Source organism: Cucumis melo, chromosome 5, assembly GCF_025177605.1.
Source record: "Cucumis melo cultivar AY chromosome 5, USDA_Cmelo_AY_1.0, whole genome shotgun sequence".
Classification (NCBI taxonomy): domain Eukaryota; kingdom Viridiplantae; phylum Streptophyta; class Magnoliopsida; order Cucurbitales; family Cucurbitaceae; genus Cucumis; species Cucumis melo.
Window position 1 is genome coordinate 18,860,867 of NC_066861.1, and position 21,275 is coordinate 18,882,141.

A 21,275-nucleotide genomic window follows, 5' to 3' on the forward strand; every position below is an offset into this window, starting at 1 on the left:
ATTTTTCTTTTTCTCCCTTAATAAATATATTTTCTCTAAAATAAAAATTATATTTTCCTTAAATAATTATATTTCAACAAATATAATTATCTTTTTCTTTCCCATAATTATTATATATATATGTATATTTCCACATATACATATAATTATGAAATCTCCAACAAAATTTCCACTCTACAAATTAATTAAATAATATTCACAATTATTTAATTTTAATTCAATTTCGAAAACACACAAAAAAAATATCCAACTTTACTCAAACCTCATAACATACCATTTAATCAAAATCTCAACAGACACCACAAGCCAAAAATCTCTAATTAATTAAATATTCATTCAACAAATATTTAATTAATTCCAATTTCAACAAAATCAAATAATTCTCATTAAATAAATTTAAAATAACACCCAATAAATTAAATCTTATTAAACAAAACTACGATAATTACTTCAAAATTATTTTAATTTTGGGGGCGTTACAATTAGAATCATAATACAAAGATCATGATAATTATAGTTGAAATAAGATTTTTGGTATTGATACTTCAATTTCAGTTCATGCATTTTCAATGAATCCTAAATTCAGTATGCAATTCGATGCTAGGCATTAGAAAACTTGTTAACTATTAGCATTTTGTACTATAAATTTTGAAAATACAATATTATATATTAATTTAGTAAATAAAAATAACTTTGAGGGACTAAATTTAAGATTCATTGACACTATAAGGACTAGAATTGGATAATTAAAAATTCATAGACAAAGTTAAATTAAAACTCAAAGTATATGGACCATAACAATAGCTTATCCAACCGATAACGTAGTTGGATGATTCAATTCTTACCTTAAATATTCAATATTATCAACTTTGAATCTTAAACATAAATAGAGTGTTATTTTCTTCCTCAATGTTTAATTATATAGGAATAATTGTAAATATAACAAAGGGTGTTTTTAAAAATATAACAAAATGGCAAAATATTTACACTGTATAAAATAATTCTGAAAAAGGAAAAAGCCTAGAGGCCCATAATGAAAAATACAAAAAATGTCCCATCATACGTCGTCAACAACGCGCGTAATATATTTGGTACACGATCGTTTATATTTGGTTATTGTTTGGTACATGATCGTTTACATTTAGTTACACGCTCGTTTAGATTTGGATTGTTAGATTTGGATCGTTAGATTTAGGGTGCCAAATCTAAACGTCTTTTTTATAAATTTGGTACACAATCGTTTAGATTTGGCTAAATTGATTTTTTCAAGATTCTTTTGGTACACGATTGTTTAGATTTGTTTACACGATCGTTTATTTTTTTAAGATTCTTTGGTACATGATCGTTTAAATTTGGTTAAACGATTTATTTTAATTCTTTTGGTATACAATCGTTTAGATTTGGCTAAACGATTTTTTTAATTCTTTTGGTACACGATCGTTTAGATTTGACTACTTCAATCTAAACGATTTTTTCAAGATTCTTTATACATGATCTTTTAGATTTGATTACCCTAATCTAAATGACGTAAAAAAGAAGAGAAAAAGAAGAAAGACGATAGAAAGAAATCAGATTTAGTTACCCAAATAAGAAAGACGATGAAAAGAAATCGCAGCGGAAAAAAAAAAGAAGAGGAAAGGAAGAAAGACGATAGAAAGAAATCAGATTTAGTTACCCAAATAAGAAGTACGATGAAAGGAAATCGCAACGGAAAAAAAAAAAGAAAAGGAAGAAAGACGATAGAAAGAAAACACAGCGAAGAGGAGAAAAAAGACGGAAGGAAAAACCTAGAATATTTAAAAAAAATGACTAAATTTATGGGATTTGTTACACGGGCCATAAATATTTTAGTAGTTTGTCATATTTATGAAAATTTTCCATATAATAATCAGCCTGAAAGTATTAGTAGGTATAATATAATGCAAAATAATTTGAAGATATATCAAAATTTAGATCCAACTTATAGAGTATATCAACGATGAAAGTCTATCAACGATAGAATATATTGATGCTAGAAATCTATAGTTTATAGATTTTCTATTGATATCACTGATATATTCATATATGTGAGACTTTTATCACTAATAAACTTCCATCACCATGACAAAATCTATCAGTGGTAGACTTCTATCACTAACTGAAATGTATCATTACATAGATATGTATCAACTGATAGAGTTTAGAGTTTATCACTGATACTTTATCGTGGGTAGACTCAATTTAGTGATACGAGGTATCATCAATAGACTTTATCATATATATGAGATATCATTGATGGGCTAGGATTATATTATTTCAACTATATCAACATTATAGCATATAGAAATCTATTACGTGAATAGAAGACTATTTATAGAGGTTTATTATGTACTCTTAGGTTTCAATCATACATTATTTCGCTAGTGTTAAATCTATTTTTAGTTAATTTGCAAACCTGTAATATTCAATCATATATTGTTTTCTCTAAGATTGATTTACGTTCTGACTATCATCAACTGAGAATTAGAGACAGTGATATTCCTAAGACTGCCTTTTATTCCAGGTATGGGCATTACGAGTTCATTGTAATGTCTTTTGGCTTAACCAATGTTCCTGCTTTATTTATGGCTCTAATGAACAGGGTGTTTAAGGATTTCTTGAACACTTTTGTTATAGTTTTTATTGATGACATTTTAGTCTACTCTAAGACAGAGGTTGAGCATGAGGAGCATTTATATCAGGTTTTGGAGACTCTTCAAGCCAATAAGCTATATGCTAAGTTTTGTAAGTGTGAGTTATGGCTAAAGAAGGTGTCTTTTCTTGGCCATATCATATCAAGTGAGGGAGTCTCTGTAGACCGAACGAAGATTGAAGTTGTGACCAGTTGGCTTCGACCTTCTATAGTTAGTGAGGTTCATAGTTTTCTGGATTTGGTAGGTTATTACAGAAGGTTCGTGGAAGATTTCTCCCGTATAGCCAGTCCTTTGACTCAGTTGACCAGGAAAAGGACTTCTTTTGTTAGGAGCCTAGTATGTGAGAGTAGTTTCTGGGAGCTTAAGCAAAAGCTTGTGACTACGCAAGTCCTTATAGTGCCAGATGGATCTGGAAGTTTTGTAATCTACAGTGATGCCTCTAAGAAAGGACTGGGTTGTGTTTTGATGCAATAAAGTAAGGTGGTTGCTTATCCCTCTCGTTAGTTAAAGAGTCATGAGCAGAACTATCTTACCCATGATTTAGAGTCGGCAGCAGTAGTTTTTGCACTGAAGATATGCAGACACTACTTGTATGGTGAGAAGATACAGATTTTTACTGACCACAAGGGCTTGAAATACTTCTTCACCCAGAATGAGTTGAACATGAGACAGAGAAGATGGTTGGAGTTAGTAAAGGACTATGACTGCGAGATTCTGTATCACCCAGGTAAGGCAAATGTGGTAGCTAATGCACTTAGTAAGAAGGTGTCACATTCAGCAGCACTTACTACTAAGCAAACCCCTTTTCTTAGAGGCTTTGAGAGACCATAGATTGCAATTTCGGTAGGGGAAGTTACTTTACAGTTGGCTCAGTTGTCAGTGCAGCCGACCTTGAGATAGTGGATTATTGTTGCTCAACTAATTTACCCATATTTAGTTGAGAACCATCGCCTGGCAAAAGCAGGACAAGATGAGGAATTCTCCAAATCCTCTGATGATGGACTTATATTTGAGAGGCGTTTATGCGTCCCAACAAACAGTGCAGTTAAGACTGAGCTTTTGACTGAGGCCCATAGTTTTCCATTTTCTATGCATCCTGGCAGTACAAAGATGTACCAGGACTTGAAGCGAGTTTACTGGTGGTGAAATATGAAGAGAAAAGTGACAGACTTCGTTAGTAGATGCTTGGTGTGCCAGCAGGTGAAGGCACAAAGACAGAGGCCAGCAGGTTTGTTGTAACCCTTGAGTGTGCTAGGGTGGAAGTTGAAGAATGTGTGTATAGACTTCATTACGGGACTGCCTAGAACCCTGAAAGGTTATACGATGATTTGGGTAGTTGTTGACAGGCTCACGAAGTCAGCTCACTTCATTCCAGGAAAATCCACTTACACTGCTAGTAAGTGAGGATAGTTATATATGACGGATATAGTAGGGCTACATTTGATGCTTGTATCCATTGTTTCTGACAGAGATGCTCATTTCACATCAAAGTTCTAGAAAGGACTTTAGCTTGCATTGGGCACGAGGTTAGATTTTAGCACAACCTTTCATCCTCATACTGATAGTTAAACAAAGAGGTTGAACCAGATTTAAGAAGATATGCTGCAAGCTTGTGTGCTAGAGTTTTCAGGGAGTTGGGACTCTCATTTGCACTTGATGGAGTTCGTCTATAATAACAGTTAACAGGCTACCATTGGCATGACAACGTTTGAGGCTCTGTATGGCAGGTGTTGTAGATCTCCTGTTTGTATGGGTAAGGTTGATGAGCAGAGAATGTTAGGCTCTGAGTTAATTTAGACCACCAATGCAGCCATACAGAAGATCAGAGTTCGTATGTTGACAGTACAGAGTAGGCAGAAGAGTTACGTCGGTGAACAGCGTAAGGATCTAGAGTTTAATGTAGAAGACATGGTTTTTTTTAAGGTAGCACCTATGAAGGATGTTTTGAGGTTCGAGAAGAAGGGGAAGCTAAGTCCACGTTTTGTAGGGTCAATTGAGATACTTGAGGGAATTGGCTCCGTAGCATATCGTTTGACGTTGCCTCCATCGTTTTTTGCAGTTCAAGATGTGTTCTACGTCTCTATGCTGCGGAAGTATGTGGCAGATCCGACACATGTAGTTGACTTTGAACCATTGCAGATTAATGAAAACATGAGCTATGAGGAGCAACATGTTGAGATTTTGGCAAGAGAGGTCAAGATGCTTCGTAATATAGGAATTACGCTGGTCAAAGTTCTTTGGCGAAACCACAGAGCTAAAGAGGCCACATGGGAGAGAGAGGATGACATGAAAGCCCAGTACCCTGAGCTGTTCGAGGATTAGAACTTTCGAGGATGAAAGTTTCTCAAAGGAGGGAAGATTGTAACGTCCCAAAGTAAGTACGTCCCAAAGTAAGTAATTTTAAGTTTAATTTTGACAATTGTTGAAATTATTTTGAGTGTTATTTGATTTATTTGTTGGGAAATCTTTGATTTGTGGAGATTGGAATTTATTCGATACTTTAGGAAAATATCTAATTAATTGAATTTGGATTAATGATTGTTTTGGTTTGTTTTTAAGTAATTGGTGTTAGGGGATTGGTGTTTGAGAGAATTTTGAATAATTATATGTAGAAGTATATAATTATTTGGATTTAAGGTTAAAATAATTGTATTATGAAAATAATATAGTTATTTGAGATTGGTTTATTTATTTTGGATGGATAGAGTGATGTGATTGGTTGAGGAGAGAGAAGTATTGATTTTATTTTGGGAAAAATTAAAAATAAGATAAAAAGAAGATTTTGTGGGTTTTAATTGAAGATAGACAAATAAAAATAATAGTAATTACTATTATTTTTATTTAATAGGGCATGGGTAGGTGTGCACTTCATCCCTTCCAATTGGTGCAATCTTAATCTCACAAAGGAGAAAATTCTAGCCCCTAGTCAATCCGTCGCCACCCATCTCCGACCGTCGACGCCGTGTCCCTTAATTGACGACCGTCGCACAAGCCTACCGATCTGTACAAGCTGTTCGTCCCAAGTGCATCATCTTTCCGTCTCCGTCTCCATCGCAAGCGTCGTTGCGCCGCCGACGAGTCGTTTCGTCCCATCACTGCTCCGTCCTCTGTTGTTGGAAGCATCCCATAACCCGAGCCGCTCCTCCATTCGTTCGTTGCCATCTCAAGTTTCTTTTTGTCTCCTCCGTCGTAAGCTGTTGCAGTCGGTTATCTTCCACCGCTTCTCCGTCAGTCGCTCATTAGCCATCGTAGTCGATCGTCTCCCGCTGCGTCGTTCCGCCCAAGCCGAACCGTCAGCGAGCCCCTCCCAACTGCGTTTTCATTCGAGTCGTGTGTGTGTGTGTGAGTCATATCCTCTAGCAGCCCGAGTCGAGTTTAACCCGAGCCATCCCTTCTCTTCAACCACACGCCTGCCGCATCTGAGTCACTTCTAGTCTTAGCCCAAGCCGAGTCGAGTCGCCTAGCCATTTTGAGTTGCCAAGCTTATTTTTTGCCTTTTGTTCACCTATTTTGGTAAGTTTGATTTGGATTTTGGTTAATGCCCAAGAAAGATTTTATGGAATATCTTTGACTAAATATCTTTGATTAATGAATTAATTAAAAGATAAGATATATCTTTGATTACTGAATTTATTAAAAGATGAGATATTCAAGAGATAAAAGATTTCCCATTATTTTAGGAATCTTGTTGAGAAAAGAAGATTTATACATATAATATATATGTGTATAAATAGGATGCTACGGGGTTGTTACGCGTGTGACGAAAAACTGAAAAACACAAGTTGAAGAAGATTGTTCACGTCAGTTGCCGTCTGCAAAAGCTACTGGTTTCCAAAGGTATTATGATCTTATGTCTATGAGATTGCCATGTTGATCGTGGTCACAATAATTGATGAGTAACAGACGAAACAGTGATTTGTGTAATCACAAAGATCTTTAGAGGGATCTAAAGACGTTGTCAAAGATATTCACTCATGTGTTCAAGGGGAGCCTGAAGCTAGACATCGTAAAGATAAGTAGTTCATGGAGAGCCTGGAGTCTGATGTCAAGACACATGTTATTAAGTCAAATTATTGAACAGAGTACCATATGTTGTATTGATCTATATTGACTAAAGTGAATATTAACAAAGATTACTCATCAGGGTTGTGCGCAGCTCCCCAAACGTAGGCAATATTGGCCGAACTGGGTTAACAAAGTTTCTTGTGTTATTCTCTTCTGCTGTCCCTCTAGCTATTACAACTGTTATTAGCTTTAGTATTAACTAAAGGTTTAATTGATTATCTCACATTATTTTTTTCACATTTTACCTACTGTCAATGCATAATTAGTCAATACATGCATGCTCTTAAATTTAGGTTCGAAGGTCCAATAGTAGAATCTCTTACCTTGAGATTATCCTTGGTTAACAATAAATTTTCAATTAAATCAAATCCTAAACATGGAAAACAATTTAATAACTTACTTAATAAAGTTTACCAATGACTAGGATCCAAAAATTTTTCAAATGAACTTACCAACAATTGAGTTTGAAACCAATTCGACCTTGATAGGAAAATTTCACATATTAAATCCTCTAAAATTAGCCAATAAGTCCTTCAGCTCTTAATGTAACACCCTCGAAATTTTGAGATAATTTCTTGACACCTTTACTCTAATTTTTTTTTATATCAATTTGTTTGGGTGTTAAATTATTTAAGTTGGGAAAGGAAAAGAAAGGAAGAAGGAAAATATAAATTTTATAATAGTATAATATAATATAAAATAATATAATATAAATTATATTATATTATTATTATTATATTAATTTCTTTTAAAAAACCTAAACAATTTCTCCTCCTCCCTCACCATTCGTGCAGCTTCCCCCCCCACCTTCCTCTTCTTATTCACGTACTTCCGCCGTCGCCTGCCCCTCTCTCCTCTTCTCTTCAGTTCAACGCCGACCGTCTCCTCCGTGCAACGTCTCGCGTCCGTCCGCCTTTAAGATTTGAATCGTGTCGCCTGCTACAATCTCGTTTTCATCTCTGCTGCGCTTGTCTCTGTCATTGAAGCCCATTGGTAGCGTCGTCGATCTTTCCTGCGTGTAGTCCGACGAAAACCAACCACGCCGCCGCTCTTCTTCGAGTCGCACACCTAACCCAAGCTGGTTTTCTGTCTTCTTCACCCGTGTGCGCCAAGCCGCCGGGAGCCACTCCTCCTTGCAGCCACCTGAGTTAGTGTTTGGTAAGGGAGAAATTGGTCGATTTCTTTATTATTGTCTAAATAAGTTGTTGGATTAGTTGGGTTCATTACCTTGGATTTTTTTCAAGGTTTGGAAGTCGATTTCTTAGAATCTACGGTAGAGCTTGATTCTTCAAGTTGTTTGGGTAAGTTATAGAGTTTGTAAATTGAGAAGTTTGTTTGGGCAACTTGCCCATTTTAGTATTTAAACTCCTTATGTTATGTTTAGGTTGGTTCGTTGGATCCTAATTGATTAAGGATCGTAACTAAATCTCAAGGTAAGGGACTTCTACTACTGGACTTAACTTTAGGTTGGCTCGTATTGATTGATATAAGAGTTATAATATAATGATTGTACTGTTCGACTATTTGTATAGATAAAAAGTATGGCTATGTTATGCTTTCGACTGCTATAGACATCGTGACTATTATGTGTAGATTAGTTATATTGATGGGTTATGCTATTGATAGAGTATGGAAGACTTAACTGTTATATGTAGTTTATACATACTGATGGGTTGTGCTATTAATGAAGTATTGATAATTGAGTTGTTATGTGTAACTTGTGCATATGGTTAGGCTACGCTGTCGATGAAGTGTGGGTTCTACACTGTTATGTGTAGTTTGTGTATACTGATGAACTGTGTTGCAAACTAAACATAGGCGTTTAGCATAATTTAGATTTACTTGTGGTTTGTGCTACTGGTTGGGTGTAAGGGTGTCACTGTCGAGTGTAGTTACGTAGCGATGGTTTGATCTTGACTGGATTTAGGTGGCGGGACTATATGGTGTGGATTGGATATATGCTTAGTGACGGATGATACTGTTGACAGACCTAGACGATATGATCGATTATGCCTAGAACAAGGACTGTTGATTGAGTTATATTGTGATGTGACTGTAGTAGACTGTTGAGACTGAAATTAGGGTATAACTGTTAGCTTTATCTATAGGGTAGTGTACTCTGCAGGCATGGTGCCCTACGGGATCACCCCATATTGTGTATCCTTCGGAAGCACTAGACTGGTATATGGATCCGACGGGACCACTAAATTGATATGTGGATCCGACGGGACCACTAAATTGATATGTGGATCCAACGGGACCACTAGACTAATATGTGAGTACCACGGGATCCACTAGACTAATATGTGAGTACCACGGGATCATGAGATTGTTATGTTGCAAGGTACCCCTTAATAGAAAGCTAATCGTTGTTTTCCTTAGCGGGACGAGTAGAGGGTCCCTTACTGGGTATATTTTTATACTCACCCTTTTTGCTTAACTTTTTCAGGTAAAGGTAATGTACGAGGCAAACCGGCGAGGGACAAGAAAGATGCGTGAAGGTCATAGGGGGATGTCTAGTTTTATTTCTTTCGCTCATTGATTTTATTGTTTTCATTTTGAGAATTTCAAGTTTAAGTTTTGGTTAGAGTAATGGTTTAATTTTTTTGTTTGAGACGTTATAAGCTATGTTTTGAAATTTTGAAATTTATTTGAAATAGGGCCCGAAGACGCTTTTATTACATTTTGCAATTTTAAAAGAATCCTTGAATGGTGTTTTCACTGAGTATTATGTTGAGTGTCGTGTCTTAGTAGTAAGTAACGATCTCAACTTAGATTGAAAAGTTGGGTCGTTACACTTAATTTGATTATTTGTGCAAGTAATCTTGCAAATGCAATGTTTCAACTTGATACTAAACACACATGTGACCATCTATTTGATGCGTCAATTAAAACCATGAAGTATCTAAATGGTTCACTTGGTTGATTAATGGGTCCACATATGTCACCATTAATTTGTTCCAAAAAATGTAGGTGACTCAACTCCCACTTTGGTTAGTGATGGCCTAATAATCAATTTACCTTGAGAACAAGCAACACATGATAATTCGTTGGACTGAAGAATCTTCTGGTTCTTTAGTGGATGTCCATGAGGATTTTTAATAATTCTTCTCATCATTATTGACCTAGGATGACTCAATCGATCATGCCAAACAGTAAACATATTTAAATTCATGAACTTCGGGTTCATGGTTGCATATGTTTCAATTACTCGTATATGAGTATAATATAATCCAAAAGAAAAAGCAGGCAGTATTTCCCATATACGCTTCTCATGTGAAACAATAAATGCAATATAATGATATTTTGTATTATTTTTATTGTTAGTTTCAACATGATAACCATTTTGACGTATACCTTTGAAACTCAAGAAGTTTCTTTTTCACTTACTAGAGAACAAAGCATTACTAATTGTGAATTTTGTTCCTCTCGACAAAATAAGGCTTGCTTTACCAAAACGTTCAATCAAGTTTGTAGAACCTCATATTGTATTGAATTTGCTTCAAGCATTGTCAATGTAGAAAAATATTTTTTACTTTAATGTATTAGGTGCATAGTTGCACTATCTGCCAAACATAAGTCTTCATTATTCATCTTTGGGTTAGCCAAAATATGAGAAATGTTCATAACTCTTTATTAAAAAAAACGATTACAATAAGTCTCTTGGTAAAAAATAAATAATAAAACTAACCTTGAAATGTAAATAAGATAAATATACGGATAAATGTTAAATAGAGAAAACACTAAAACATAATGAAAATATTAGTTTTTGACATTATCATAATTAAAAGAAGTATTTGCTACTCCTTCATTAACATCAGTTTTCTCTTCAGAAGACTCAAAGAAGTCAGCAACATCCAAATGGGTCATATTGGAAGGGTCAAATACATCATCTTGATAGGCAAAGTTTACTTCCACATTCTTCCTTTTTTCCTTCAATGAGCTTGATAGAGGTCGACTAAGTGCTTAGATGTACGACAAGTACGAGTCCAATGACCATTCAAACCACAACAGAAGCATTGACTTTCACCACTTTTAAGTTTCTTATTTTGTGAAATATTCTTTCTATAATCATCATTTGTGGTTTTCTTGAAATCTAAATGATTATTACAACGTAATCTCTTTTCTTCTTTTCATTCTTGTTTCAAGATTCTTCCTCTACCACGGTCACGACTACGACCACGAACTCGACCTCGACCATTATTATTTGAAAACACAGCATTCGCTTCAAGGAATGGCGTTGCTCCAATTAGTCGAGATTCATGGTTTTTCATTAATAACTCATTATTTTGCTCAGCCACAAGAATGCATGATATGAGTTCAGAATACTTTTTAAAACCTTTTTCTCGATATTGCTGCTACAGGAGCATATTCAAGACATGAAATGTTGAAAATGTTTTCTCTAATATATCTTCATTAGTAACTTTTTCTTCGTATAACAATAATTTTGAATAAATTTTAAATAATGCAGAATTATAATCACTTACTGATTTAAAATCTTGCAACCTTAAGTGCATTTAATCAAATCGAGCTTTTGGAAGAATCACACTTTTTTTATGATCATACCTTTCTTTTAAACTTTGTCATAGTTTATAGGGATTTTTAATTACCATAAGATATTCAATCTTTAGTATCTCGTTAAGATGATGTCGAAGGAAAACCATGGCTTCCGCCTTTTCTTGACTTAAAATCGTGTTCCTTCTTTAATCGTTTCTCCAAGATTCATGGCATCCAAATAAATTTCAGCATCAAGTACTCATGATAAATAATTATCACCATTGATATCAAGAGCTAGAAACTAACTTGGTAAGACTTGACATGGTAAAACTATAACAAAGAACAAAAAAAACTAACTTATATTAGAAATTTAATAAACATGTCAAACATGCACTCTAAGACAACTTAGATAAATATCATACTATGCACATGATATAAAAATCAATAGGATCAAGATATAATAATTCAAAACATGCATGTTAACATACAATAATTAAAGTTATAAATAAAAAATTATATATACATATTACGGAGAATTAACAACAATACACACAAAAAAAATGTTAATTTTACGACATACTTATACATAACATGTTAAAGCAACATGCTTAGGTAAATTGATAAAAACATTTAGATCATAAAAACAATTACAAAAAGTATACTAATAAAAAGTAGACAACTAAATTATAAACACAAATCATAAAAAACCCATGAATTATACATAGATCTTAAAATAATTGAAGTAAGAACCAAACATAAACAAGCACATAAACCATTATTATGAACTAACAATATTTTTAACAAACAATAATCATGTAAACATAATATGTAAAATTACAACATGTAATGGTATAAAAGATTACATTCTCAAACATCTAAACTATGCATAATGTATATATGAATTATTTCATGCAATGTTCACAAATACCAAAACACAAAAAAAATTAATATTATAGCCTACCTTTTACAAATGATAAAATTATAGAGACTCGTGCTGATAACGTGTTAAAAAATAAGAACAAATAAGGTAAATAAGAACAATGAAACAACACAAAAGAACAATAGAGAAGAGAGGAAGTAGAGAACAATCGAACTCGATTGTGGTGTGTCTTACAAAGGCACCACACACCTCTATTTATAAGACATATCATAGTATAGGTTACATTATGAAATTCAATGGGATGAATGTTACAACATGAAATTGAATGAGTTATATGAAAATTGGTAACCTATGTAGGTTATGGATATCTACATTTATAATATCTAATTATATTTACAATAATTGAGAAATTTTCATAAATATAATATACCGACAAAAAGTTTACGGCCTGTGTAACAAAATGAAAAAACCCATTAAAATTGCCATTTTTTTAAACATTCCAAGTTTCTCTTCCTCTTCATCGTCTTTCTTCTCTTCCTCTTCTTGCGATTTTTTCTTTCTATTGCCTTTCTTCTCTTCCTCTTCTTCTTTCTTTCCAATATGTTATTTGATTTAAGATAGTCTACCAAATATAAAAGATCTATTTTTTTCAATTTTTTTTCAAACTGTTATTTGGTAGTTCAAGATCATGTATTTTTATAAAAGATCTTGAAAAAATCGTTGTTTATATTTGGGTAGCCAAATCTAAATGATCATGTACAAAAAATAGCCAAATATAAACGATCGTGTACCAAAGAATCTTACAAAAATCGTTTAGTAAACGATCGTGTACAAGAAATAAGTGATCGTATAGCTAAATCTAAATAGTCGTGTACCAAAAGAATCTTGAAAAAAAAAATATTTAGCCAAATCTAAAGGATCGTGTACTAAAAAATCTTGAAAAAAACGTTTAGATTTAGCTATCCAAATCTAAACGATCAAATTTAAACGATCAAGTATCAAATTTAAATGATCATATAACCAAATTAAATGATCGTGTACAAAGAATCTTGAAAAAAATCGTTTAGATTTGGGTCCAAATCTAAATGATCAAATCTAAACGATCGTGTATAAAAAATCTTAAAGAAAAATCATTTAGATTTGGCTACTCAAATCTAAACGATCAAATCTAAACAATCGTATACCAAACAATAGCAAAATCTAAACAATCGTGTACCAAATATATTATGCGGGTTGTTATTGGGAACATTTTTTATATTTTCCATTGTGTGCTTATGAGTTTTTTTCGTTTTCGAAATTGTTATATACAATATAAATATTTTACTGCTTTGTTATATTTTTTAAACGACCATAATATTATTTTATTTTTATTTCTTTTTCCTTTGTCAAATAACCAAATCAATCAAACTCTCTCTCCATTTAATTACCCATCAAATCAACTTTTATCTTTCCCAAAAATAATTATTTTTTTTTAGTAATAATTATATTTTCCCACAATATATTTCTTTTTCTTTTTCTCACTCAAAAATATATTTTCTTCAAATAATTATCATTCAACAATTAATTTATCTTTATCATTTTTTGCTAAATTAAATACCCAACTTCTCACAAATAATTATATTCTCATCAATATAATTATTTTAACCTTCCACAAATTAATTTATTAATTAATTAATTATATATATGTATATATATATATATATATATACACATATATATATGTATATATATATGTATGTATGTAGACACACACCATAACTCTTAAAATCCACAACTTTAATCTAAAACCACACAACATACAATTTAATCTAATTCTCAATAAATCCAAAAATTCAAATTCTCCAATAAATTAAACATTCGTCCAACAATATTAAATTAATTCTAATTTCCACAAAATTAAATAATTCTCATTAAATGAATTCAAACAAAATAACGTCTAATAAATTAAACCTAATTAAACAAAACTTAATTTAGATTCTCAATTAACCTTTAATGGATATTAAAATTCCACGATAAAAACCTAAAACACTCACAAAAACTCACCAAACCAAAACAGATGAGCGACAGTGAGAGAGGGTAGCGACAACTCGGGTTATCTTAAGGAAAAATAAAAAATCTTTTCCTTTTTTTCCTTTTACGCATTTCAATGTTATTTATAAACCCAAATAATAATAACAATAATAATATTTAACATTATTATTTCATTTTTCTTTTACAATACGTACGTACGTACATACATACATATATTTCTCATACTCTTTCCTCAATCAATTCCTTAAATACTTGAAACCTTAGGCATTTATAATCACTAATAATAATAAGGGGACTTTAGAAAAATATAACAAAATAGCAAAATATTTACATTGTATAAAATAATTTCAAAAACAAAAAAAGCCCACAGGCCTATAATGAGAAATACAAAAAAATGTCTTGGTCAACAGTGTGCGTAATATATTTGGTACATGATTTTTTAAATTTAGCTATTCTTTGGTACACGATCGTTTAGATTTGGCTACAACTTTTTTCAAGATTCTTTGGTACATAATTGTTTAGATTTGGGTAGCCAAATCTAAACGATTTAGATTAAATCTAAACGATTTAGATTAAATCTAAACGATCGTGTACTAAGAATATTGAAAAAAAATCTCTAAATCTAAACGATCGTGTACCAATATCCTAACGATTTTTGTTTAAGATCGTGTACCAAGATCTTTTATATTTGGTACACGATCTTGAACGTACCAAATAACAGTTTGAAAAAAAAAAAGAAAAATTATAGAATTAGAAGAGAAAAAGACGATGGAAAGGAAAAGAAAAGTTGCAAAAGAAAGAAGACAACAAAGAAGATGGAAAGGAAGAGCAAATCTGGAATATTTAAAAAAAAATAGTCGGCTTCATAAGTTTTTTATTTTGTTACACGGGCCATAAATATTTTACCGCTTTGTTATATTTATGAAAAGATGGTGATCCCGAGGGACACCCATGTGGGTACGACTCTAATAGAATAAAAGCTCACAGCAACCCTATCCATAACATGTAACATGACATAACATCACCGTAAACATGGCATAAAATAACAATCTAGCATACTTAACCAAATATCGTAATCATAAGCATAACGCAGTCGTCTTCATCAACATACTACCAGTCATAACATGACATCAGTCATCAACATCAATCATCAATACAATGTCAGTCATCATAAATAACATCGACTTATGCAATTTAGCTATCATCCATGCATAACCATACACACATGCGATCTCTTAATATCAGTCGAAAGTCTAGTAGTAGAATCTCTTACCTGGAGATTAGTTAAACCGAGATTCTCCTAACAGTCGTGGTCACGCTTTTCAAGAAAAAGTCTTAAACGATAGGGGTAAATAACTAAGTTTAAATAATTTAACTCGCAGTTGATTAAGGATCCAAAAATCCTATTGATTTAACTTACCCAAAAGTCGAGGCCGAAAATCGATTTAAACTTAGTTGGACAAATTCCCAGCTCGGTTTCCAGTTAAATCTAGCCAATTTAACCCAACAATTAGCTTAGTAAGGGTAAAAAATAAACCTTAGTTAGGTATGCTAAAAAAACCAAATAAAACTTACCAAGGCTTACCAAAAATGGGTCAAATAGGGTTAAAAAGAAGCTCGGCAGTTCAAATGGCTCAGCTGGAGGGGAGAAACCGGCTGGCGGCTCGGCTGAGGAAGGAACTAGCTAGTCGGCTTGACTAAGGTGGGCGTACGGCTCAGGAGTGGAGAGTGGCTCGCACGAGTGGGGGCTTGACATGCGTGGCTTGAGTTCGGGTTTGCGACGACGAATCCGATAGAGGAGGGTGGCTCGGGTTGGGCGATGCAAAGAACGGCGTGTGGCTCCTCTTCCACAAAGATGCGGCTGCTCCGTCGACCTGTGCGGTTCGGACGAAAGCGGATGGACGACAGTCGAAGCGGCTGAAATGATTGGCTAGCACTGGCTTCGAAAGACCACTGACGGAACGCGACAGGCACTTGGCGGACAATGCGGCAGACGAACTCCTCGACAACTGGCTTCAAGCAGCGGTGCAAGAGGTAGCGGCGGCGGCGGGTTGATGGAAGAAAAAATTAGGGTTTTTAAGGTTTGGTTGAAGAAGATGATGGGTTTCCACGCATCCCAAAGCCTATTTAATAAAAATAATTCCTTTTATTTTTATTTTTCTCTTTTTCTCTTTCCCAAAAAATCTTCACACTCTCTCTCTTCATTTAAATCCCACCAAATTTCCTCTTTAAACTCAAATTTCCTCTCCAAACCAATCATCTTTATCTTTCAAAAAAATAAATATCCCTTCTTAATTATATTATTCACATAATATAATTATTTTACCTTCAAATTTTAATTAATTATACAATCAAATATATAATTAATCAAATTTTCTCAAATACAACCAATTAAATCATAAACTCCAAACACTACAACAATTAGATATTTTCCTAATATCTAAAAAAAAATCTAATCTTCATAAATCAAATAAATCAACAAAATAACATCCAAAATTACAAAAATTTAAACTTAAGATGATCAAAAATAAATTACCTTCAATTTTGGGGCGTTACAAAACTACCCTTCTCATTAGCAATACAAACATGAAATCCAGCAGAGTCACAAACGATCCAATTGATCCCCTCAAGCCCTCCCAATCACATCAGAACACATTGACATTCAATTTCCAGAGACCATTATTTAGAGGGGACCATGAAACCCAACTCGCCTCGCTCTCCATTCTTATCTAGGGAGATAACTCCACAACTCTCAACTCGTCAACGTGCAACCGAATTTTGTGGATAAGAAGGCCAATGTTGAGGAAAAATCCACTAGCTTTCATAAAGTTTTGATAACTCTTCACATCTTAAAGGAAATAGTGCAACCCCCAATCCGAGTCATGGAGCTACCACAGGCAATCGCAAGAATCAAAATCATGCTCTTGATTGCTTTGTTCAAACATCATAACATATGGGTGTACATTTGAACATATGACTGATTAACAAAAGCATATGATTTTCTAATTTCTCGATCGTGTTGATATTCAGCAATAAAATCTTAGGGCATTTTTGGGGCTAAAGGTGGAGAGGAGTGGGCTATAATAGTTCACTCTTTCTTTAGGACAAGGTTTAGTTTTAGTTGAGGATTAAGATTAAGATTTAAAATAAAGTGTCATTACAACCCTAAGGGTATTTGTTTCAAAAGGTTAAGAAGTTCATCAATCAATTTTCAGGTACCACACCTTCGGTAATTGTCGTCGATCAATCTCTTACCACCACCGCGGTGACTCCATCTATGAACTCCAACGATCGTCGCTACCGATCAACCTAAAAAAATTCTAATAAAATTTTTTTTGGGGTTTAGGCTATGATGGGAAAAACAACAAAGAGCATGCAACAGCGAAAGAAAAGGATCATGTTTTACTCTATATGCATCTAAACGATTTAGAAATTAACATGCAATTACTAAACGATAGGCCTAAACGAAGAATATAAAAATTAACCGATGAGCTTACCTTTGTAGTTCTCAACTTCTTCTTCGTTCCAAGCTTCTTCTCTAACTGAAGATCACGAGCATAGGACAACCACTATGTTGACCTACTAATCTCAGGACCAAGAACTGAGTTGTGGGACTCGTTTTGTGAAGTAAATCTTTTAGAGAGAAGGATGGAGGTAGGTGTATCAATTAGATATTTTTTATGAGAATCATCATCATTTTCTCATTTTAAAATGAGAAGTTTAAATATTAAATTACATGCAAAATGCATGCAATTTATTTCATATAATCTCAACACCTAATTAATCCATTAACTATTAATGGAATTAGTGGCTTCTAATTTATTATAAGCTGCCACATTTACCACTAACATTTAGTTAATAAATAAATTAGTCAAAGGGCAATTTGGTCATTTGACCAATTAAGTCAAAGTCAAACTTTTACTTTTTTTAGTCAAAATTCAACTTTTTTACTTTTTGCTATTTTACCCATCTTGACTAATTCTAACCTCCCGAGTATGAATCCGCATTCATTTTTTAAAATTCAAATCATATTTGAATATAAATTCCGGTCAAAATTTTATTTTTCAAAGTCAAAAGTCAAAATCATATTTAAACACAAAGCTTAAAGTTTATATCTACTGACTTATATCTTATATATATATATGTCGGTTTCTCTCTCTTTTCCTGATTCGAACAATTCGAGTTATTTCAACATATTGTTCTTAGTTGAATCCATATGAGCTAGTAGGGAAACCTAATGGACCTATAGATCATAGGCTTCAACGATTCAAGATTTAACTGGCTAAACTCTTTTAGACCAAGCTTAATCAACATTCGTTAACTAAAGAGTCATTCCACTAAAGACTCTTAGTTGCACTCCCCTCACTATAGATATATTTCTGTCCACCTGATAAAACCATGATGAGCAAGTTGATCCTTCACAGGTTGTTCGTAATCTTGGCTAGGTCAAAATACCATTTTACCCCCCGAGATTACATCTTGCTCCTTAAGACCCACTGATCCACTATTGAATAATTTGGTTTAAGGTCCAAGCTATAAACCTGAGTCCTTCTCGAGTCAATGAGAAGGTGGTGCCCTTTATTCAAGACTTGGATTCAGTCCTTAAGGGAACAGCCTATCTACTGTCCTAGAAGTGGGTAGGAGTGAATTCCATCTTGCACCTTATGTCCCTAGCTATCCACTTGGTCTTATCCCTGAAATGGGAGGCTTATTGGGCCAGCGATGATGAGTTGCCCTCACCTATGCAGATCTAAGGACACTACCAAATGAACATAAATTCATAGTTAGCTCAGGATTAAGATCAAGTTACCTAGGTCATCATAATTGAAATAGTCAATTTATAGTTTATGGTGTTATAACTAAAAGTGACTATTTCGGGGTTCCAGTCTTATGCAAACTATTTACATAGGATGCCCCCACTCCCATGTCTCTACATGAACGATTCGGGATTACTTCGTTTGTACTAACTACGGAGCAGGCCGTATCCATAATGTTTTTCCAGAATAAGGCGCCCAACATTATTCATACACTATAGACTATTTGGGCTATTAACTCGAACTTAATTCATGTTTATGTCTCTACATAAAGTTCAAGTGTATTGACAAACATAGTAAAATAACCTCGGGACCTTAATTTATTGGTTTTAAGATTATAGCATTCAATAATAAATTTTATTGAATCAAATAACAAAATACATGTTTTAGGACATAAATTTCAACAGGCTAATCTCCACTGATCGTCGTCGACCAAACTCCGACCACCACCTCTAGTGACTCTACCGACGAACTTCCAAAACCTAACTCCAACAACCGTCGCCAACTAACCTCTTGTCGCTACCCATCAACTTTGAAAAAACTTAATAAGAACATTTTTAGGGTTTAGCTAATCTCTAGTAATTTTCATCGGCCAATCTTTGACCACCATCTCTAGTGACTCTACCCGCAAGCTTCCAACAACCAACTCCAATGACCATCATCACCAATCAATCTTAAAATTTTTTAATAAAAACATTTTTACTGTATATAACAAATAAAACAAACTTGTATGTACAAATATTAATAAAAGAAAGTTTTAAAATACCTTGTGTTTTTATTTAAAGAACTTTTTATCAAGCATTTAAATAAAAACAAAAACTTTTAAAAATATTTTTTGAAGTCATTTTAAATACACTTTTAATTTAGTTATAATAACATCTTTTAAAGTACATTTTCGTATGCTTTTTTTCTTGCAAAATTATTTTATCTACTTGTTAAATTTATTAATAGTCATATATGGAGGTTGTAGTTAAATTTATTGAATGAACAATCTAATTAATAAGATTTAATTAAATCATATATCAATTTCTATAAAAAATATGTTATAATATAAAATTGTAGAAGACGTGAATCTCAATAATAAACTAGTTTGTATAAATTAGTAAAAGGTATAATTTGGACTATTTTCAAAAAATGGTATTTTTTGTACCTAATATATGTACGCCAAAAAATAATAGTGAAAAAAATAAATATGATATAATACATACTATAATAATCTACACCTACAAACACAGACTATAATAACCCAAATTATAATACCTTGCACCCCAAACACTGACTATAGGAACTCAAATTGTAATACCCTATACCCCAAACACATACTTTAATACTCTATATCCCAAACGCACACTAAAATAACCAACAGACTATAATAACTAACATATTATTATAATCTACGGACTATGATAATCCACGGGCCACAAACGTCTTTTTAATGGTTAACTAGTAGTACTAAAATAAAACTTTGGGTTCAATTTTTTAAAAAGATACCACAACACAGAAAATGTTGGATTACAACTTTTGTTACTAAATTTTCATGTGTTGTTTAATAAGTTTTTTTAGAAATTTTGATTACCCTCTCCGAACGATGTAACATACGGATGAAAATTTGATCCTAAGACTACTTAAAAAGGAAAGATGATATTCTAATATTTGAATAGTGTCAATTTTTAATTATGTAAATCAAAATTGTTAACTAGCAATATTAATAACTACCTTATTTAAATAAGCTCTTGAACTTAAAAATGCCTATGATATATTCAACCTTTTTCATGTATAAATTGTTATTAAAAATTTTAAAATTTATTAAGTTCTTTAAAAAAAATAAGTTATAAAAAAACCTTTGACAAAATCCTAATAAAAAATAGTGGATTTAAGGTGTAATCTAATTTACTTAACCAAAAGATAAGAAAAAAGAAAAGAAAAAAAGAGGACTGTGCCTCACTTGGTTGAGATTGTTTTAGGGTTGTGAAAACATAAAATAACATCTATTTTATTGGCAGTGCCTAGTTGGGCTGACACTTATTTTTTTTTTTTTTTTCCTTCTTTAGATTGGTGATTTTCTAATCAACAAAAGAGAAAATATCTTTTCTTTTATTCTGTTTTTCCTTGGGAAAAACCAAGCATCATTGCCAATCTCCCATGTCATAATTGTATATTTGGAGAAAGGAAGAAATAAGGAATGGGAAGATTATAAAAAGGAAAAGATATTAGAGAAGGAATAAGTGGAAAGATTATTAGAGATTATTTATTATAAGGAAGGAATAAGAAGAAGGGTTATGGAAGATTATTTTTATAATCCTTGTTTAGGGGATG

At 32.8% G+C, this 21,275-nt stretch overlaps 1 protein-coding gene across 1 annotated transcript; it reads left to right on the plus strand.

The window, feature by feature from the left end:
* The first annotated feature begins 3,995 nt into the window (after positions 1–3,995).
* On the plus strand, positions 3,996–4,994 carry LOC127149557 (uncharacterized). Its single transcript, XM_051085339.1, has 2 exons — positions 3,996–4,068; positions 4,732–4,994. Exons 1-2 carry the CDS (start codon positions 3,996–3,998, stop codon positions 4,992–4,994), a joined length of 336 nt encoding a protein of 111 aa, XP_050941296.1.
* The last annotated feature ends 16,281 nt before the right edge of the window (positions 4,995–21,275 follow it).

Coding starts and splice junctions, on each gene's coding strand:
- LOC127149557 (XM_051085339.1), top strand. CDS start 3,996: ATGATTTGGGTAGTTGTTGACAGGCTCACGAAGTCAGCTCACTTCATT. Junction 4,069..4,731: donor AAAATCCACTTACACTGCTA/GTAAGTGAGGAT, acceptor CGTTTTTTGCAG/TTCAAGATGTGTTCTACGTC.